This window comes from Balaenoptera ricei, chromosome 3, assembly GCF_028023285.1.
Source record: "Balaenoptera ricei isolate mBalRic1 chromosome 3, mBalRic1.hap2, whole genome shotgun sequence".
NCBI lineage: Eukaryota > Metazoa > Chordata > Mammalia > Artiodactyla > Balaenopteridae > Balaenoptera > Balaenoptera ricei.
In genome coordinates, this window is record NC_082641.1 from 166874876 (window position 1) to 166898311 (window position 23436).

Consider the following 23436-nt stretch of genomic DNA (forward strand, 5'->3'; position numbering starts at 1 on the left):
AAAGTATGAAATTAGAACACTCCCTGACACCATACACAAAAATAAACTCAAAATGGATTAAAGACCTAAGTGTAAGGCCAGACACTATGAAACTCTTAGAGGAAAACATACGCAGAACACTCTATGACATAAATCACAGCAAAATCCTTTTTGACCCAGCTCCTAGAGAAATGGAAATAAGAACACAAATAAACAAATGGGACCTAATGAAACTTAAAAGCTTTTGCACAGCAAAGGAAACTATAAACAAGAACAAAAGACAACCCTCAGAATGGGAGAAAATATTTGCAAATGAAGCAACTGACAAAGGATTAATCTCCAAGATTTACAAGCAGCTCATGCAGCTCAATAGCAAAAAAACAAACAACCCAATCCAAAAATGGGCAGAAGACCTAAATAGACATTTCTCCAAAGAATATATACAGATGGCCAACAGACACATGAAAGAATGCTCAACATCATTAATCATTAGAGAAATGCAAATCAAAACTACAATGAGGTATCATCTCACACCGGTCAGAATGGCCATCATCAAAAAATCTAGAAACAATAAATGCTGGAGAGGGTGTGGAGAAAAGGGAACACTCTTGCACTGTTGGTGGGAATGTAAATTGACAGGCACTATGGAGAACAGTATGGAGGTTCCTTAAAAAAGTAAAAATAGAACTACCATACGACCCAGCAATCCCACTACTGGGCATATACCCTGAGAGAACCATAATTCAAAAAGAGTCATGTACCAAAATGTTCATTGCAGCTCTATTTACAATAGCCAGGACATGGAAGCAACCTAAGTGTCCATCAACAGATGAATGGATAAAGAAGATGTGGCACATATATACAATGGAATATTACTCAGCCATAAAAAGAAATGAAATGGAGGTATTTGTAATGAGGTGGATGGAGTTAGAGTCTGTCATACAGAGTGAAGTAAGTCAGAAAGAGAAAAACAAATACAGTATGCTAACACATATATATGGAATCTAAGAAAAAAAGAAAAGGCCATGAAGAACCTATTGGCAAGATGGGAATAAAGACACAGACCTACTAAAGAATGGACTTGAGGATATGGGGCGCGGGAGGAGTGAGATGTGACACGGTGAGAGAGGGTCATGGACATATATACACTACCAAATGTAAAATAGCTAGCTAGTGGGAAGCAGCCGCATAGCACAGGGAGATCAGCACGTTTCTTTGTGACCACCTGGAGGGGTGGGATGGGGAGGGTGGGAGGGAGGAAGATGCGGGAGGGAGGAGATATGGGAACGTGTGTATATCTGTAGCTGACTCACTTTGTTATAAAGCAGAAACTAACACACCATTGTGAAGCAATTATACTTCAATAAAGATGATTAAAAAAAAAAAAAGATTTTCTCCTATGAACACATCTAGAAGTTTTATAGGCTTAGGTTTTACATTTAGAGATAATTTTTGAATATGGTTAGTTTTGTATATGGATGTAAATTAATTTTTTTATATAAATATCCAACTGTTGCAGCACCTTATCCAGTGACTTCCCTTTGAACCTTTGTTAAATTCAGTTGTCCATATATCTAATCTGGATGCCTTTTATTTCCTTTTTTGCCTGATTGCACTGCCAGAACCTCCAGTACCATGTTGAATAGAAGTGCCAGGAGCAGACATCCTTGTATTTCTTCTGATCTTAGTGAGAAAGCATTCAGTCTTTTATCATTATGTGTGATGTTAGTTGTAGGTTTTTCATAAATGTCCATTTTTAGTTTGAGGAAGTCCTCTTCTATTCCTAGTCTTGGGAGAGTTTATTTATTTATTTATTTTTTAATTCAGGAATGGATGTTGGCTTTTGTCAAATGCTTTTTCTGTGTCTATTGATATAATCATGTTTGTCTTTCTTTTTTTGTTAATTAATATGGTGAAAATCATCACCTGATTTTTGATTGTTAACACTGTTGTTCATGATATATTTTCCTTTTTATATACTATTGGATGTGATTTTGTAAAGTTTTAGAATTTCTGTATCTATGTTCATGAGGGATATTAGTCTACATATTTATTTTCTTATAACATCTTTGTCTGGAGTTGGTATCAGGATAATAGTAACCTCATAGAATGATTTAGGAACCAGTCCATCTTTTAAAATTTTCTGAAGCACTTTATCTAGAATTGATATAATTTCTTCCTTAGTTATTTATTAAAATTCAGGAGTGAAGTCCTCATGAATTGGACTTTTCTTAGTTGGAATATTTTTAACTAGAAATTTAATTTCTTCCCAATCAAAGGGCACAGAGAGGCTGGAAGGAAAAGACCCAACTTCATGCTGCCTAAAAAGGTCTCAATTCACTAAAGACACACATAGGCTTAAAGTGAAGGAATGAAAGAAGCTATTTTATGCAAGTGGCAAACGAAATAACGTGGGAGTAGCCATACTTATATCAGACAAAATAGACTTTAAGCCCGAAACAGTAACAAGAAAGCAAGAAGGTCACTGTATAATGATAAAGGGTCAATACATCAAGAAGATATAACAATCATAAATATATATGCACCCAACATCAGAGCACCTAAATATATTAAACACATACTAACAAATCTAAAGGCAGAAATAGACTACAACACAATAATAAGGGACTTCAATATCCACTTTCCACAATAGGTAGGTCATCCAGAGAGAAAATTAGTAAGAAAACATTGGAATTCAACCGCACTTTAGACTAAGTTGATTTAACAGACATATATAGGACGTTTCATCCAACAGCATCAGATTACACATTCTTCTTAAGTACATCAGGATAAATTATATGATAGGCCACAAAAAAAGCCTTAGCAAATTTAAGAAAATTGAAACCATATCAAGTATCTTTTCCAACAACAATGGTATGTGGGCAGTAATCAACAAGAAGAGAAAGGCTGGAAAATTTACAACATGTGGAAACTTAACAAATACTCCTGAACAACTAATGGATCAAAGAAATCAAAAGAGAAATTATGAAATATTATTAAACAAATGAAAATGGAAACACACACACCAAAACCTTTGAGATGCTGCAAAACTATTCTTAGAAGGAAGTTATAGCTATAAATGCATATATTAAGAAAAAAAAAAGTCAAATAAAAAACCAAATTTTAGGCCTCAAGGAACTAAAAAAACAAACTAAGCCCAAATTTAGCAGATGGAAAAAATAAAGATCAGAGCAGGAATAAATAATATAAAGATCAGAAAACCAGTATAAAAGATCAGTGAAACTAATAGCTGGCTTTTTTTGGAAAAGATAAACAAAATTGACTAATCTTTAGCTAGACTAAGAAAAAAGAAGAATACCTAAAAAAATAAAATCAGAAATAACAAAGGGGGTGTTACCATCGATAACACAAAAATACAGATGATCCTAATAGGCTCCTATGAACAATTGTTTGTCAACAAATTAAATAACCTACAAGAAATGGATAAATTTCCAGAAATATACAACCTACCAAGACTGAATCAAGAAGAAATTCAAAATCAGAACAGACCAGTAATGTGTAAAGAGACTGAATCAGTAATCAAAAACCTCCCAACACAGATAAGCCCAGAACCAGATGCTTTCACTGGTTAATTCTACCAAATGCTTAAAGAAGAATTAATGTCAATTCTTCCCAAACTCTTCCAAAAAACTGAAGTGGATGAAACACTCTCAAACTAATTTTATAATACCAGAGTTACCCTGAAACCAAAACCAGATAAGACACTACAAAAAAGAAAATTATAAACCAATATCCCTGATGAATATAGGTATAAAAAATCAACAAAATATTAGCGAAACAAATTAAACAACACATGAAAAGGATCATACTCCGTGATCAAATGTGATTGAATCCTGGGATACAAGGATGGTTCAACATAAACAAATCAATAAATGTGATACATCACGTTAATAGAATAAAAAATAAAAATCATAGAATCATCTCAATAGGTGCAGAAAAATCATGAAAAAATGCAACATTTTTTTCATGAAAAAATCTTCAACAATTTGGGTACAGAAAGAATATACTTCAATATAGTAAAGGCCATAAAAGACAAATCCACAGCTAACATCATACTCAATGGTGAAAGTTTGAAAACTTTTCCTCTAAGACCAGGAATAAGACAAGTATGCCTACTCTCGCCAATCTTATTCAACATAGTACTGGAAGTCCTACCTAGAGCAACCACAAAAGATAAAGAAATAAAAGTCATCCAAATCAAAAAGACAGAAGTAAAATTTTATTTACTTGCAGGTGATATGATATACATTGAAAATCCTAAAGACTTAGCCAAAACACTCTTGGAATTAATCAACAAATTCAGTAAAGTTGCAAGATATAAGGTCAACATACAGAAATTGTTTTTTGTTGTTGTTGTTGTTTCTAAAGACTAACAATAAAACACTGGATGAAGAAATAAAGAAAACCATCCCATTCACAATAGAACCCAAAAGAATAAACTACTTAGGAATAAATTTAATCAAAACGTGAAAGATCTATACAATCAAAATGACATGATTTTGATAAAAGAAATTGAAGAAGACACAAACAAATGGAAAGATATCCTGTATTCATGGATTATAGGAATTAATATTATTAAAATATTCAGAGTACCCAGAGCCATCTATACATTCAATGCAATCTGTACTATAATTTCAATGGCATTTTTTACAGAAATAGAAAAAATACTCTTGAAAAAGGCACTGAACACCCAAACATCTCTGAGAAAGAACAATTTCAGATGTATCACTCTCCCTGATTTAAAACTATGCTTCATAGCTATAGCTATAAAAATGGTGTGGTGCTAGCATTAAAATAGATATATACACCATAGAGCAGAATAAAGAGCCCAGAATTAAACCTCTGTTATATGGTCAACTAATACTTGACAAGGGAGCCAAGTTCCCTTGTTGTGATGATAACACATATTGTCTCCACCTCACATTGTGCTCTTGAGGATTATGTGACATAATGTAAGTGAAATCATTTATGTCAAATCTAAATTCCAGAACAAGTAAAATTTGCTGTTTCAACTTCAAAGCAGAAACTTGTGGATCTCAGTAACAGACCCCTCCCACAACTCCCATGCACAACTCATTCTGAGCAGAGCCCAGAGCAGGCACCAGGGCAACAGAAGGGTCTACAGGGATCCAGGGAGTCTGATCTCACTGGGTCCTTTGGGAAAAGACAACATACAAAGGGCAGTTGATGGTACTTGACATGGCAGAGAACTCCCGTTCTTAGCTCCCATTAGCTGGTTGAAGTCCAAAATCAGGGAGAACTTCCTGAGCATAAAAAACCTACCTGACTAACAATTTCTGGATTTTCCTGTATGGATGACAACAAAAAATAGTTCTGTCTGCCTGGCAGAAAATGGACAAAAGTGAAGAAATAAATAGGCTGTCAAACTGTGTATTCATGGATTCAACTAGGAAACTAAGGTAAGATGAAGGAAAAAAGGAAAGTAGTCTACTTTATGACATAACATTTACCTTGCTTGTATTTAACATGTCATAAGCAGTTTCATCTCGCTTCAGAAATCTATTCTTTTGACTAAGATAAAAAATGTTTCACAAACAAATCCAAAGTTTCAGATTAGAATCTACAAAATGTTTTTGTATCATTGTGAGTTGCCTGTTAAAAACACTGCCTTTAAACCAGAAAAAAGAAGAAAACTGTGTCTTATTTTTCCTAGTGATTAATTGACTTGAAAGTGATATCGAAGAAATTTCAGAGTGATAATATTTAGAATACTTACTTTAAAAAAACCTCTCAGAAATGACTGTGAATTATGGGTTCCTCTAACCATGTAATGTTCTGTAAAGGAAAGAATGTTCCATCCATCATGATTGTTTAGTCAATAACTAATAAGGAAATAACAAAGCCCATCTCTGTACACCACTGACATATTTTCTGTTAAAATATATTTTCCTCTCCTTTGGCAACCATCAGAGTAGTTAGAGTTTGATTTCCCTCTTAAAGGGAAGGTGAAAGGGAAGAAACAGTGTGTGGTCCTGGGGTAGTTCTGTAGAGAAGCATAGAAAAAAAGAATTAACAGGGTTGGCAGTTAACTGAGAAAAGGAAGTAGAGAGGAATAGTGAGTGGAAGGGTAAAATTTTAAATGAGAGAAAGGAAGATTGAGATGCTCTTTGGAGACTAAACGTGTGACTTTAAGTGGCATGTGGACTTGAAGTCAATAGGTGTGTGGATAAAGGAGAATCAATAGATGAGAGAAGGGATACTGATTTTGCTGCATGCATGCGTGAAAGTGTGCCAGGAATGTCCCCACTCTCTGCATCTCTGCCAGTTGGTTCCTGAGGCCAGAATGACTCCTTCAAGGGTCCGTGTCTTTGACTCCTGAATGTATGTCCTGTGGAACTCAGTGCATCCTCACAGAGGACAGGCTGTTATATCATAGGGCATGCATTTACCAGATCTTTTGCTAGAGATATTTAATCAGAGAAAGGGTGTCAGAGTAAGGGGGCATTAGTCCTTCCAGGATAAAAAGAAAGTAATTCACAACAATGCAATGTTGAAAATGGGACAGATCTCGGGATGAATGTCCCCTGTCATATCATCAACCAAAGAATTCACTGGCACGTGAACTCACCAGAGATGCTAAGGGTGAGCACATTTCACTCTGAGAAATTAACTTGTTTTACTACTTTGTTCAGGGCTGCAAGCTGTGGGAAGCAAAGGTATGAGTCTACACATGTGACAATACAAGGGTTAAGACCCAGAAAAAGAAAAGTTGCAGAGCAGGCTATTATGCTTAATAACTTGGGTTTATATAAAGTAGTGGAATCTACCATAAAATGCAACAACCATGACTGATTCTTCTAATCTGGTTCTGCTGGTCACATCACTTTGCAGTCCAACTGAAATGATTCATTTACCTAACAATTATAAATAAGACAGTTATCAGAACACTCAATCTGTCAAGGTATGAAAATAACCCAGAATATATTGGCACATCTATTTACAGATCTTCATTCAAGACATAAGGGCTAAATATGAGTATCTTTTAAATGGGTAGGCATTTTAAAAGTTTTATGCATAAATGAAATTTATAAATATTGAAATTGAATATAAATAAATATAAATTGAATAAATATAGTTGAATATAAATATAAAAGTTGAAATACATTGATATTTAGGGTGTGTACTAGATGATAAAAATCCACATATAAACTATAATGAACTAATAATTTGGAAGTTAAAATTTGTTTTTTTCACAGCTTTCTAAACACTTTTTCACCATTCTTACCCATGAGAGTGAATTTTACACTAATGTAGAGCATCTTTGGTTGTTCCTTAAGGGTTCTAGAAGTAAAATAACTAATGTAAATAAGTAGAAAATAAGAAATAATTTATAGTAACGTCCTGCTAGTCAGGAAAGTCAAGATAATAGTAGACCTGGGTATAGTTCCTTCCTTGTTAACTAGCTGGGTGATATGGGACTAACCATTTAACTTTTCTGAACTGTAAATTCTTCATCACCAAAATAACGGGGAGATAAAAATGACTGGGCATAAGACTGAAGTAGATTTTGCTAAGGTACCTTCTAACTCTAAAATTCAAAGGTTCTACAAATATACAATAAACTTAAAGAATCTTTGCTATAGGCAACCACAACCCCAATGATCCTTGCCTGCCAGTATTCATACCGTATTCTGTATTCTGCCCTTGACGAAGGGCTGGACCTTATTACTTCTGATACTAGGTTACAAAAAGACTGTGAGTTCCATCTTGCTCTCACTCTCTATCTCTCTCCCTCTTCCCTCTCCCTCCCCTCTTTCTTAAAGGAAGCTACCATAGTGTGAGCTGCCCCACGGAAAGGCAAGGAACTGAGGGAGGCTCCCAGACAACAGCCAGCAAGGAATTGCGGCCCCTCAGTCCAAAAGCCCAGGGGGGCTGAAATGAACCCTGACAACAACACCTGAGTGAGCTTGGAAGCAGATCTTCCCCGCAGTTGAGAATTCAGATGAAACTGTAGCACCAGCCAGCACTTTGATTATAATCTTGTCAGAGATCTTTAGGCAGGGGCACCAGCTGAGCCTCACTCAGATTGCTATTGGAAGAGCTGTAAGGTAATAAACGTGTGTTGTTCTATCTTGGGATAATTATTATGCAGCAATAGATAACTAATTCAGGCTCCAAAGAAAGATCACAACTATTTTGAAAGGGCCAAGCATTGGGACCATGGAAGGGGAATGAAGAACTTCTCTCCTGAGTGACTAGAAAGTTATGCTCCATTCAATTCAATGAGTACTGATAGCACCACCATTGTGGGCAAGTAAAGTGGTAAAGGAATGCAAAACACTATTCCCACTATGAACCAGCTTATAGGCCTTGTGCAAACACAAAGTAATTTAGAAGTGACAGGGACCGGCAGCTGTTTGCCAAACCTATTTCTGTTCTCTCTGTTAATCAAGCTAGAAACACTTCCCAGCCTGTCCTAAAGTGAGGTATGGCTATGTGACTATATCCAAATATTAGGAGAGGGCTCATGCAGCACTTTTAGCTCGGCCCATTAACACTTCCACATCTTGCGTGCTGCCTGCTTGGTACAGAGGAACAGAATGACCTTAGAAGTCCGTGTTGAAGATGGTAAACAACAAAATGGCAGGAGTCTGGGTCCCAGAAATGTCACTCAGAGGAGAGCTATCTGCCTAACAATGATGCCTATTTTGGACTTCATCTTATGACAAATACATGTCTATTACCTTAAGCCACAGAGATTTGGAAGATTATCTGTTCTGGGAGCTAGACGTATCCTATTAAATGTACCACAGAACAATACAAGGCTATATGTAATAAAAGTGCTACCATTAATATACTTTATGAGGATTTGAAAGCAGCCTGTGATTTAAAAAAAAGAGCCAGGGCGTGAGTTTTAGTCATTTCTCTTCAACGTTAAGTAATGATGTGACCTTGGACAAGCCATTATTCTGGGCTAGATAATCTCTGAAACACCCTTCCTTTCTAAATGCCTACAATTCCACGATGCTAAGTCTTAAATTTGATGGTTCAGGTTAAAGGTTGTGTGAGGTTAGACTTTGCCATCATGTAATTCCTCTAGCTTTTGAAAATGAAGAATAGTTTGCATCTCCATTGTACAATGTATCATGTATATTCTTCCATTATACTGATCATATCTTTCATATATTTTTCGTATGTACTTTTCACTGGTCACCTTCTTCAATAAGGCTAAAGGTCTTTGGCATCAGAAATTATACTTTATTCATCTTTGTCTCTCTGAGACTTAGCATGGTGTCTGGCACAGAGTAGGATGGAAAAACGTGTGATTGAGTGAGGGTGGAACAAATGTCATAAACTTTTCAAAGGTTCAAGTAGGGGAGTGAGACTGCATAAAGAGGAGGGGGGAAAGGAGTCACTGAGCAATGAGGTGGGAAGGAGGGGAGGTGGTAGTATTGGGTCTGAGCTACTACTATGTACTAGATGTAGGCTGAACGTTAACTGTTCCCGGTGGTGGCAATTTGCTCTGTGAGTAAAGGAGATAGGTGGGGACTTAAGAGAGCCTACCTAACCAAGAAATTGGCTAAAATGCTGTCATTTGCATAAGTATCATGGTCTGCTGACACTTTAATAAGGATTAAAAAGGAAAGAGCTTAGGAACAGAATCCAATAAATCTTCATGAGTTCTACACCTCTGGTTTTTTCCCAGGGTTGATTAATTCTAACAAGGCAGAGACATGGATAAAAGGAATGAGTCTCCAAATACAGATTTCATCCTCTTGGGCCTCTTCCCTGGTATGAAACATGTCAACTTCCTTGTTTCTGCCATCCTCCTGATCTACACTGTGGCTCTCACCACAAACTCCATCCTTATTCTCCTGATCTGGGTGGATTCTCACCTCCACACACCCATGTACTTCCTGCTCAGCCAACTGGCTCTCATGGACATGATGTTAATCTCTAGCACAGTACCCAAGATGGCAACTGACTTCTTCTCCGGGAGGAGAAACATATCACGAGTGGCCTGTGGGACTCAGATCTTCTTCTTCCTGACTCTAGGAATTGCTGAGAGCATCCTCATCACCCTCATGTCCTATGACCGGTATGTGGCCATCTGCAACCCTCTGAGATACGCCCTCATCATGAGCCAGAAGGTCTGTCTGCAGATGGCTGCCATCTCCTGGGTTGGGGGCACCCTTACATCACTTGCACACACGGCCTACACCATGCATTTCCCCATCTGTGGTTCCAGAGAGATTTCTCATTTCCTCTGTGAGGTCATGGCCATTCTAAAATTGGCCTGTGAAGACGTCTCTGCCTATGAGAAGGCTGTGGTGACGACAACCATCATGGTGCTCTTCATCCCCTTGTCCTTCATCTTGTCCTCTTATGCTCTCATCTTCCTTGCTGTCCTCCGCATGAACTCCCCTGAGGGTAGGAACAAAGCCCTGGCCACCTGTTCCTCCCACCTGACTGTAGTGATTCTCTACTTTGGTCCAGCCATGCTGGTCTACATGAGGCCTAGTTCTTACCACAGTCCCAAGCTGGATGAGGTTCTTTTTATGCTTGGTGCCATCCTCACCCCTATGATGAACCCCCTCATATACAGTCTGAGGAACAAGGAGGTGGTGTGTGCTTTGAAAAAGGTGTTGGGACGCTGCCTAACCTCAAATTAGATACAAATATATGATGCACATTAATTGCTAGCTCTATTTCACTCTAAAACAGCATTGCTTAGATTCCATTTCAGCGCTAGTCTTTTCATACTTGAAATTGCAAAGGGACCACTGACTCCATGGTTTCAGTTCATATATACATAAAATTGGTGAAACGTGTTTATCTTCTTCATGCTTCCTTGAGAATTTCAGGCCCACATTCTCAAATTGTGAATCTCCAGGAGTTAGGTACTCCAGGACTGATGATGATGATGGTGGTAGTGGTGGCAGTGATTGTGGTGGTGATAAGGGTGGTGTTGGTGTTGGTAGTGGTGACAGTGGTGATGACGGTGGTAGTAAATGGTGTACTTGGAGTGGTGGTAGCTGAAGTGGTAGAAGTAGTGATGGTAATGATGATGAAGTTTCACCAAGAGAACTGAATCAATGAAGCTTTATTCAACTACAAAGGAAATGTGAATCTATTTCAGTCTTTGAAAGAGGCCAACCATGACTGAAAGTCCAGAAATGCTCCAGCTTCCAAAAGACCCTTAAGTGAAGATAAAAACTGAGTTGAGGGCTTCCCTGGTGGTGCAGTGGTTGAGAATCCGCCTGCCAATGCAGGGGACATGGGCTCGAGCCCTGGTCTGGGAAGATCCCACATGCCGCAGAGCAACTGGGCCCGTGAGCCACAACTACTGAGCCTGCGCGTCTGGAGCCTGTGCTCCACAACAAGAGAGGCCGCGACAGTGAGAGGCCCGCGCACCGCAATGAAGAGTGGCCCCCGCTTGCCGCAACTAGAGAAAGCCCTCGCGCAGAAACGAAGACCCAACACAGCCAAAAATAAATAAATTAATTAATAAAAAAAAAAAAAAAACTGAGTTGAGTTCTTGGTGTCAAATCTTTAAAATGAAAGGACTAAATTATAGACCCAAACAAAAATCCAATTAAATTACTCTATTTTACTAGGAATAGGAAAAGCCTAAACACCCCTATTCACCTAATGTCTATATTCCCCCTTTTATACAAATGGTATTATACTATATATATTTTTCTACACCTGCCTTATTCATTTAAATGATCTTCCTCATTCCTTTTTTGTGGCTGTATAGTATTCCACTGTGTAGATGTTCATAATTTATTTCACCAATCCTCTATTAATGGACATTTAGGTTGTTTCCAAGCTTTTACTATTACAAAGAATGCTGCTTGAATAACCTATACATGTATCATTTTGAAAATGTGCAGCTATATCTGGAGAATAAATTCATAGAAGAATTGCTAAGTGAAAAAAAAATTACTCTATTTTAATCTTGTAATAACCTATAATGGAGGGCTTCCCTGGTGGCGCAGTGGTTGGGAATCCGCCTGCCAATGCAGGGGACACGGGTTCGTGCCCCGGTCCGGGAAGATCCCACGTGCCGCGGAGCGGCTAGGCCCGTGAGCCACAACTACTGAGCCTGTGCGTTTGGAGCCTGTGCTCCGCAACAAGAGAGTCCGCGATAGTGAGAGGCCCGCGCACCATGATGAAGAGTGGCCCCCGCTTGCCACAGCTAGAGAAAGCCCTCGCACAGAAAAGGAAGACCCAACACAGCCAAAAATAAAAAAAAAATAAAAAAAAAAAAACCTATAATGGAAAAGAATCTGAAAAATATATATTTTTTGAAAAAAAAAAATATAGTGAATCACTTTGCTCTAAACCTGAAACTAACACAATATTGTAAATCAACTACAGTTCAATAAAAATAAATAAAATAAAATAAAATAAATTTAATTACTCTACTTTTCTTCTACATAACATTTTAAATATTTCATGAAGTTTTCCCCATTAGCAGAAAGAATCTATATTAAGACTTTATTTTTAAGAATACATAATGGACAGTTATCTACAAATTTATATCATAAAATGAATTTGAATTTTTTACCTTTCTAGTGACTTTCTGCCATGTAATGTAATAGGAATAAACATTCACATTTCAGCAGAGGGGAAAATAGAGCAAACGTAGCTGAATCTATAAATGTGGAAATATTACTGTCCTAACATCTGACAGTATGAATATAAATGGACTGCAGTTGAACCTAATGGATTTAATAATTTACTAGTACAATCCATCACATTTTAATTGACTTGGTTGGGTGACTGAATTAGCATAATGGAAAACTATTTATAGACACAAGTCATTTAAAATACAGAAGGAAAAGTGAGAAATAAGAAACCTACCTGGACTACGAAAAAAACCAAGGTCTAGGAATTAGAAGGTGTATCCATAAATTATCCCTAAATCTCTGGGAAAAAAAGATGATTTATTTTTAAATACAAAATATGTTGAGGATTATATGGAAGAAATGTTTTGATCTACAAAATGGATAAGTAACAAAGTTTTAGGACATTCTTCATATAAGTGATTAACATAAATTATCTGCACAAGAAGAAATGTATGTACCAATCAATATGTAGAGCAGGGAGGGTTAGGGGAAAGGTATAAACCAGAAATTTTTGACAGTGATTGAGCAAGGACACGTGCTTCAGCCCATAAGCATTTATTCAGGTATCAGTTGTCATGTTTGAGCCTATCTACTTCTGGCAATAAAGGTGCACTTTAGTTGTCTTTATGATATAACCATTATATTATTACACTAAGTGACACGAGAGGGAGTGGTTTATAAATGTCCACACAAAGTTCTATAAGTACCCTCTTCGTCCATGCAAGAACAAAATGAAGTTTTAGTATATTGTTTTTAAGATAATAAAAGAGGAAGACTGGGAAAAGAAAATCCCTAGGCAAAGCTCTCATCCATTTGCTCACTATTGCCAATGTCACACCCCTTATCAGCAGGCTTCTGATAAATGGGATGCATAACCAAACCAGTTAGGAAAAAGACAAAGCAGTCCCAGTGCCCCTGAAAAGTCCACTGCCCTATCAAAATCTCTCTCCATGGAGAGCAAAGCCATGTGGCAGAAACCACTTCTTTTTTTTTTTTTTAATTGGGGTATAGTTGTTTTACAATGTTGTGTTAGTTCCTACTATACAGCGAATTAGAGTTCCCTGTGCTATACAGCAGGTTCTCATTACTTATCTATTTTATACATATTAGGAATCACTTCGTTCTGATCTAATTGGAAAACTTTGTCTAGAAATGTCTGAAGAGGGAAGATGGTTATCTAGTGAGATATCGTTGTCTCATTCCATAAAGTTCTGAAAAGGAATGAGATACCTCAAAAGATAAAAAAAGACTCAGAAAAGACCTGTGACAGAATAGGGGTAAGGCAGAATGGGACACCAACTTTTCTCTTTTCTTAGATTGAAATTTCTTTGGAGGGGAAAGTATTAACAGTTTCTAAAATAAACTTAGTCCTCACTGAAACAAACATTACTCTTTGTAGATGACTGAAATTGCCACTGGTCCCTTATTGCCCTTTTCCTCTGAAATGAACAATTAGATGACCAGCATCCTCACTATCAAACCAAATTGAATCACTGAATATAGTAAAGTCATTCTTAAATTCTAAACAATTGATCTAGCACAACAATCTCAGTTCCCTTATTTGAATCTTTTTTTCCTCTTCATGATTTAGATTCTACCTCATTAGCCATTTTGATTATGATTTAACTATCCTCCCTCCCCCTCTGTTCTCACTAAGCAACATAAATGCTAAGAGCTAACTTTCTAATGCTGCATATATATATATATGGTGCTCCAAGCCTCGATGACTCCAGCTACAGCTGCCCAGTGGTGAACCGCATACAGAATCATCTCAGGGAAGGAGGATAAACAGCATCCTCCCCCACTGTGGACAGGACCTTTCTGTGAGTGACCATTATGTTCTCCCCAATTTTTCTTGCAGCATCCTTTATTTTGCAGATTTCATACAATGCTAGAGATGCAATGACACAAATTTTAGATGGGGAAACCAAACCCATCAATGTGAGAGAGAATTTGAACCAAAGAATTAATTTAAAACTAGAACGAATGCCAAAGATTCAGAATGAAGGAAACAGAGAGACACTGAAAGAAGGAAAGTAGGGAGGCTGCAGATATATTTCCACTAATTTAATGTCTAGATGACTTTATTCTAAAGATTTGACACTGTAATTTCTCAGATTTAATCCATCTGACACCAGCAACAAGAGTGCAAACCAAAGCCACTTGAATTAGAGTGACAGAGCCGCCAAGTTGCTGTCATAGCTGGTAATTCTGCACAGTCACCCACCAAGGATGAACCCAAATGTAGACTGTTTTCCGCACTGTCAACTCAGTTCATCCCTATGTTTGCTTATCAGAGCACCTGAGACTCCTGGGTCATTTCTGGACCATTCTCACTAAGATCAAAGATGTTATTATGTTCTTGGGGTGAACCAGGCATTGTGCAAGAATATTACATTCTTGGGGTAATCCAGGCAAGAATACAGTCTCTCAATCCTAGGTTTCTGTGCTCACCAAACCAAGTAGCTATTTAGTACCAATAAATGAATTGGAATCTTCCACACATTCAAAATGTTGCCACGTCTGCACACACCTAATAAGTAGAGTCAGAAGTTAAAAGTCTGTATTAACAAAATAGAAAAGTTTTGCAAAAATTTATAAAAACTCACACTCTGGTTTTCCTTCTCGTAATTTTTCAGGTGAAATCAATTGCGGCTAAAACATGAGGAAAGGGAATAAAAGTTAACACAGGACTTCCTTTTCCAGAACTATTCTCTAAGGACGTCTTTGCTACCTCACTTCCACTCACCTTCTTTCCACGTTGCTTCTGTCACTGGAAACACAGTCCTGATTCTCCTTCATGCAATCTGCGCCTTCTTCCCTGCCCTAGCATCATCCACCGCCATCCTCCAAACAGCCCCTAGCTTCTAAAGAATACGAAGCACTCACAAAAGGGCTTTTGTTGTTCAATGACATCTTATTTGCTAAATGTTTCCTCTTGACTTCTGTGTCTTCTGACTGATCTATGGCTGTCACCCTTCCAAGGGTCTGGGTGAAATACCTGCTGAGTGCTATGTTAGAAGTGGCTTGTTTTTCCTAAAACTTATGGTTTGTGCCATATATTCCACTACCAGTGTTCTGGAGCTGGCTTATACTGACTCACAAGAGCTCTTAAATTTTAAATAGTTTTGCAAGTTGGTTGTTAAACCACTGGTAACTTACAAATGGCCATGGTGGAAGTATTTAGACCATGGGAACTGATAAACACTACCAACCAAGACTTTTTGTGTGTTTTGTCTTGGGATTTTTCTTTTATTTTTTGGAGAGCTAATTTACCAACACATCACTCTCTCTACCTATGCCTTGAAGGAGATTCTTCATTTCTTCTGTGAAATCACTGCCCTCTTAAAATTCACTTCTGAAGATACCCTACTAGAAAGTTTCTGGATTTCAGGTTTTGTGTTACTTTTATAACTTACCCTCCCCAGTCCTCACAAGTACTCCCCCCAAGTGCTGAGCCCCTACTCTTGTCCAGTCACTGTTAAATCTCAGAGACCACCCATCTACAGAGAGAAAAACAACATCCTTTTCCCTTTGATGCTATATTCACCCCCACACCAACACCCCTCATCTATCATTCAAGAAACAAGGACAGTTCTGAAGAGTACCACGACGTTTAAACAAAACATTTGATGAAAACTATGAACCTACATAACCAAGAAGCTCAAATAACCCCAAGCAACAGGAAGAAATATGAAGAAAACTACTAGGTACAGCATAATAAAATTGCTGAAAATCAGTGATAAAGAGACAGTCTTAAAGCACCTGGAGAGAAAAAGACACATTTTGTACAGAACCAAGAGAATAAGAATTACAAGAGACATCAAAAAACAATGCAAGCCAGGAGACAACAGACAGATATCTTTAGAGTACAGAAAGAAAAACTTGTCAACCTAGAGTTCTATATGCAGCAAAAACACCTTTTCAAAAATAATATTAGCAAAAATGGCAGAGTAAGGACTTCTGAAAATAAATTTTATATTCATAAAAGCAATGAAAACACTGGACATTTTTCCAGAATCAACTTTTTCAGAATTCTGAAAATCAAACAAAGGCAATCTGGGGAGCATTTACTCAAGAAAAAAAAAAATGAATCTTACTAAATCAGTGAGTTTTATGGCCTGTTAACTTGTCATTTCTTACTGTCCCTTCTCCTGTTTTGCTATAACCTTGAAAACCAACACCTGCAGTGGTGAAAAACAGGAGCAGGGCAGTAACTAGAGGGGTGGGACAGCACTGGATCGCCGCCAAAGACCAATCCCCAGGGAATTATCATGTAATCTGTTTGTTGATTCCCTGGAAGACCCCACTAGCAAGACCATATATATTTGATCTGACTCAGCACTCATCCAGTACAAATAGGCCCCAGGGGCATTTGGTAAAAACAATCAAAGGCAATTGTTGGAACATCATGACTGCCAAAAGCAACACATAATAATTGGGTAAAAACTGGCTAACCAAAAAGCCTAAAAAGAAAACATGGGGAATGAGATGTCTATAGCAGACTCTGAAAAGCTCTCACATACTTCTGGGATTCTTGAAGGCCATGTGCTTTCATAGGATTGTGCATACTCCCAGAGATGTGTGCTTGCTCAGGAATGACCTGAGAAGCCCTAAGCACTCACTTCTGGTTAACGTGGAGGCTCAACACAAGCCAGAAATGAAGGCTGAAATGAAACTGTACGCTGCCTGACTGAATGCTGAAGGCAAGTCCCAACACACAAACTGAGGCCCACCACAACGACTGGGAGACTTCTTGGTTACACACGTCCTGAAGGAAGACGGAAAATGAGTTATTGTTCAATTGGTATAGAGTTTCACTTTTGCAAGATGAGAAATTCTTTTGCACAACAATGTGAACATAATTAACACTACTGAACTATATACACTTAAAAATGGTGACGATGATAAATTTTATGTTTTACCACTTTTTCTTTAAAAAGACATAATAGCCTGGCAATCAATGAAGTCTTGTAGACAAAGTCATTTTCATGGTTCATTTGAAAAGTTTCAATGTTGTGCATGCTTCCACAGTTTAGTGTACTAAGTTTTGTTTTGTTTTGTTTTTAATTTTGTCTAGTTTCTCAACAACTAGAAGAATTTTGAAATGTCATCCAGAATAACCAGGACAACTTTCATATCCTTTCTAGTTAAAAGATTCATGAATGGTTCTGCAGTACTAGAGTAGACAAGGCAGACAATCTGTTCAAGTGCTTCCCCCAATTGTGGGATTGGTGACAGACCATAGTTTCATTTTGTACCTTAAAGTCTTCCTTTGGGAATATGCCAACAAGGAATGTCATCTGGCCTTGACTGCCAGTTGTGATACTTGATATTGTCTACACAGTCTTCTACTGTGTTAGTTTTTGGCATCATTTAGTGGCCTGGGATAGACTGCACATGCTCCTACATCAATCCTACGTCAATTACAGCCTGCGACCAAACATCTGTCTAAGTGTAAATATTTCCTTTAGCTCTTAAGAGAGGAATCACAGTTGGCCATTCTGTAGCTTCTGGAAGCTTCACAAACTGTTTTCACAACCATTCAATTAATTGATTTGGACCATCAGTAAGGTAAAAAACACCTGGTTAATATTTCAGGATCATCATGATGCAAGAGATGAAAACTGAAAAGTAGAATTTGATGAACAAACTTCTCCTTTAGACAAATGTTTTGAAGTGTCCAGGCTAGATTTCTAAAGATGGAAATAATGCACCAAAGGTATAAACATTTTTAAATGTTCACTCTGAAAGTATTTCAAACCTACAAAACAGTTCCAGGGGTACAGATAGTTCCCTTTTACCGATCTTCCCCAGATGCTGACATCTTGCATAACCACAGTACAGTTGTCAAAGCCAGGAAATTAATATTTGTAAAACAGTATAACTACGGATCTTATTCAAGTTTCACCAATTGTCCCACTAATGTTCTTTTTGAAAGTTTTGCGGAACCTGGCCAGTATCACACATCACATTTGTTATACTTCTTTGGTCTCATCTAATCGTGGACAGATCCTCATTTCCTTTGTCTTTTACAGCCTCAACACTTTCAAAAGGTATTCACCAACTGTTTTGTGGAATGTCCCTCAGTTTGTGTTTGTCTAATGTTTTCTCATGATTTAGAATTCAGGCTGTACATTCTGGGCAGGAATATCACAGTGTACCTACCATACTTGGGGAGAGTGGGGTAGGACACATGATGTCTCTATCTCAATACTGGTGGTATTAACTTTGACTGCTTGGTTTGGTGGTGTGCCTGATTTCTCCACTAAGCAGTTTCTGTTTATTCCCCCTGAATATCTTGTGAGGAAATGCTTTGCCCTCCTAAGTTTAGTATCCACTGACAGTTCTTGCCTGCAAAATTACTGCTGTGGTGTTTGCCAAATAGCAGTAATTTATTTCCATCCTTCCTTCTACATTTATAATTGGGATGCCACTGAAGGGAGGATCTGCCCCTTTTATTTATGTATTCACATCACAATGGACCAAACATTTCCTTTTCTATGGGTATGAACAATTTTTAAGATTTTGGATGGACCTGATAAATTCAGGAAGAGTGTACAGATTTACACCCCCTCAGGTACTACATGAGTCTGTCACCTTTCTATACCCATACCAACAGTCATTATGTACAAATAAATTCATTTGTTTAAAAAAAGGATATCTAGTAATTACTTACCTTTGCAGTTTATTGCCTCTTATGTATCTTCACTGTTCATTTGTTTTTCATCTTCCATCATTTGTTATTTTATGTAACATTGCACATTTTACCCTTGTCACCTATGTGTTTACAAGATCTTTTTGCACTGAGGATATTATTACAAATGGAACAATTTGAACATATTTTCTCAATTTCTTTGCATTTTACCTTTACTAATGAATGTCAATTTTACAGTTTTATTTTTTTATTTTTATTTTTTTTAAATTTATTTATTTTATTTATTTATTTTTGGCTGTGTTGGGTCTTCGTTGCTGTGTGCGGGCTTTCTCTAGTTGCGGCGAGCGGGGGCTACTCTTCATTGCGGTGCGCAGGCTTCTCATTGTGGTGGCTTCTCTTGTTGTGGAGCACGGGCTCTAGGCGCATGGGCTTCAGTAGTTGTGGCACTTGGGCTCAGTAGTTGTGGCTCACGGGCTCTAGAGCGCAGGCTCAGTAGCTGTGGCGCACGAGCTTAGTTGCTCTGCGGCATGTGGGATCTTCCCGGACCAGGGCTCGAACCCGTGTCCCCTGCATTGGCAGGCGGATTCTTAACCACTGCGCCACCAGGGAAGCCCCAATTTTACAGTTTTATACGGTCAAATATATTGATGTGTTCCTTTTTTATTTGTGCTGTTGTAGAAAGTTCTTTACCAAATAAAGATACTCAACATGTTCTCTTAGATTTTTGATTAAGTCCAAATTTTTATATGTATTCCTTTTATTCTTCTGGATTATATTCCACTAGGCTTTCCAACATAAACTTTTTTCTTTGTTTCAGTATTTTCCCCCAAAGTTCAGGAATTTTTAAAGGTAGAATTTAAATCACTGGGGAAATATATATATATAACTTTTAATATTAATATGATGCTAACCATCCATTTGGGGGGAAAAAACTCCCTACTTCACACTATTTATAAAAATGGATTCCACATGGATATGTGTATTAGAAAAATATTTTTTATCAAGAAAATACAAACTCTACAAATCTAGTCAGCTGGATAAATACATGGAAGATTATCTATCCCTGGACAGTTTGCTAGCATTAGATTAAAGTGAAATAAATATGATTAAGATATCCTTCATCATATTGATACAATATTGCCTATATCTTAGATTATAACTGAGAGCATACACTATAAAATCTTTTTACTGTTCACGAAAGTTTCTCTAAAGATTTTGGTTACGTTCAAGTCTCCTTATCAGGACAGCTATACCCCAAAGCAAGATTTTTATTTGAATAAAAAGGGGCCCATAAGTTGAAATAAATAACAGTATAAAATATATATTTACAAACATTTATGATTACTAACATAAATATTAATTTATATTACATGTAGGCATAATAGAAGATGATAAAAAGATAACTGTAATGAAGACGAGGAAAAATACAAAACCAAATCAGGGATTCAGGTCTCTTTTTGTCAACACAACACACAAATGCCCCAAATGCTATATGTAATTAGCTGTAAACATCTCATAACAAACCAAACATCCAGGGGGCTCCCTCTGCCCAGGATGCATTACCGGATGTGGTACGCCCTGAAGCACTTGGCATGGACGCCCTTCTGGCACTTCTCGCAGCGGGTGTTGGTCTGTGAGTGGCACAGGGCACACCGGGTCCTCTTGTCCTGGTGGATGATCCAGTGCCCAATCATGTCAAAGCGGCTCTCGGTTTCCAGCCGCCTGCTTCGTCTCCCTTGGGATGACGTATCTGCGTTGCTCTCTAGGTACACGCAGGCCACATATCTCCGGAAGGCCAGAAGGTCCACCTGGGCATCATGGCAGCATATCCTGTGCAGTTGCCATGCATTGTTAAGAGCAGCGTCAATAACATAGCCAATGAAACTCGAGTACCACTTCATACCCCGGATCTTCACCTTGTACTTGGCGATGTTCTGGTCCATGCGGCCGACACCCCCGACCTTCTCCTGGTACAGCCTCAGCAGTGATGGCTGATGAACTTGGGCCTGTGTCTTGGCTGCTCCCGAGTGATGGTTGGTCAGCCCTGCTGGCTCTACGCCCACAGCGTTGGAGCAGATGTTGACCACACTGCTATCATGCCAGCGGCACACGATGATCTCCTCACTCTCATCAACTTTGTAATCAAACGAACCCCTCTTCATTCTCTTCAGTTCTTTGGGATCTTTAAGGGGACATCGTTCAGTTCTGTATTCACGGACAGTTCCTGTGGCCTTCACTCCTTTCTTCCTTAAAATGGACATCAATTTGACACTTGTAAAAACCTTGTCAAAAAATATGTGGTATGGCAGACACCCACGTGTCTGAAGTGCATCCACAAATTTCACCACCATACTGCCTCCTAGGTCCAGGCCCCTGTCTGGCTTAGTGAACAGTGTGCCCTGTGAGGGCTCGAACCACACCAAATAGCCCCTGCTAGTCGTCCCACACCAGATCTTGTAGCCCAGCCGCACAGGTTTCCCCGCAGGCAGATGCTTGGACCCCCGGTGTCCAAAGTATTCACACATAGACTCGCCAAAGCTGTAGAACTCTTCCAAGGGTGCATGCTTCTGGAAATTGTAGTTCATGCGGACAATGAGAGGCCTCACCTTGGCAAACCTATCACTTTCATCAAGCTCATTGTTATCTGCAAAATGCAGGTATGAGAAGATCAGTTCAAATCTGTCCCTTCTAATTGCATCAGCCACAAGATGATGATGTGAATCAGGGGATGTTTCCCAAAACATCCTTCTCCTTGGATAGGAGATATACCCACTTAAAATCAAAATGCCCAAAACACACTTCAATTCCTGGGCTGTGAGACCCAGGTTGACATTCTTCTGCCAAGCATAACGATTGGTTTCATTAACAATAAAATTAATTGTTCCTTCATCAAAAAACAATTCAAAGAGGCCTACAGGACTCAGTTCCTGGCTTTTGAGATCCTCCATATGAGGATCTGATGCTGTCCAACTGGTGAAGTCCGGGCGGATATCTCTTTTGGTCCAGACATGTGGAGGTTCCACTACTGCCTTTTGCTTCTTCATGGCTGGCTGCAGCTGCAGCTCATCCTCATCCTCCCCAGAGCCAGAGTCCTCAGGCACAACAAAGGCATGCAGCACATTGCCGGGCAGGTGGGTTCCTCGCCGGCCATCTTCATCACCCGAGTCCTCATCAGTGAAGTCCCCTGAAGCATTGTTGGGCGGTGCAATGAAGATCTCCTCCCTACTCTGGCCAGATTCCTCCTCCTCCAGAGCATTCAGAACCTCAAGCAACTTCATGGACTTCAGCTTTGAGCTGGTTCTTCTCCCGGTAGTGAGGCTGCTGCGATGACAGGAAACAGAATGAAGAGAGGCCATGCAGGAAAGCCAGTGCTTCAGCAGAAAACTCCACTAAAGCACTGCTCAAGAGGAGGGCACTCCCACTTCAACAGCATCCTGGACCTAACACCATAAGGCATAGTGCCAGATAAGTGAATTTTCCAGACAAACACAAATTACTCATCTAAGTGCAGAAGTATTTTAATGAAGGGAGGCATTCTAAAGAGGTATTCCATACTTCCTTTCCTTCCTAAATAAAGTGTCTGAATAGAGGATCCCCTCTAGTGATGAATCCAGGTGCCACTGTTATCACCTGGTTAACAGTAACCGTCAACGGGAAGGCTCGGCTGCTGAAGTGACATCCACCGATGTCTCCTGACTCAGTGGCCCTAGCAGCTCTGCTTTCATGCTTCCGCCTTATCTGTCTCTTCCCTTTTTCTTATTCACTTGGCATATATAAGTTTCCTCACTTCCCAACTTCTCAAACTCTCCCTACTTGAACTCTCACTACCCAAATTCAGGACCTAAACAGATTCAGACAGATTTTCACAAAGCTCCCTCAACATCTGATATCCTACTGCATACTGACTGCTAAATAGATTTAGAAACATGGAAACCCCTGCTATTCTAACTCTCCCTGTGCATGTAGGAACCAAATACAAGAGATATTTGTATTTGGTGGGCACCAACCACGAGCAGGTGCTGCCCAGGGGCTGGCAGTGGGCACACTCCACTCCCTGACCTGCATAGCACTTGTTTCCAAATGGAGGAGACAGAAAACACATCAACAAACACGTAGCTATGCAGGAAGGCATCAGGTAGCGATGAGGGCCATCCTGAATAAGGGACAGAGTGCAGCAAAGGA

General features: G+C 38.8%; 2 protein-coding genes across 6 annotated transcripts in view; one reads left to right on the top strand and one right to left on the bottom strand.

Annotated features, from left to right (window-relative positions):
- Positions 1–505: 505 nt before the first annotated feature.
- LOC132363445 (olfactory receptor 2T27-like) lies at positions 506–10634 on the top strand (the record flags this gene model as incomplete). Its single annotated transcript, XM_059919143.1, has 2 exons — positions 506–524; positions 9727–10634. Coding segments are annotated over 2 exons (927 nt in total), but the record flags the coding sequence as incomplete, so codon positions are not given.
- Positions 10635–20635: 10001 nt separating this feature from the next.
- The window catches only part of PGBD2 (piggyBac transposable element derived 2), a 29376-nt gene continuing 26575 nt past the window's right edge, over positions 20636–23436 (bottom strand). For 3 of the 5 annotated variants that reach the window (XM_059919704.1, XM_059919702.1, XM_059919703.1), the window contains one exon: positions 20636–22575. In XM_059919704.1, the coding sequence (XP_059775687.1) occupies positions 20814–22575 (1762 nt within the window). In that variant the 3' untranslated portion in view covers positions 20636–20813. Of the gene's footprint in view, positions 22695–23436 lie in introns of all 5 variants that reach the window. The other 2 variants (XM_059919701.1, XM_059919705.1) reach the window with 2 other exon arrangements.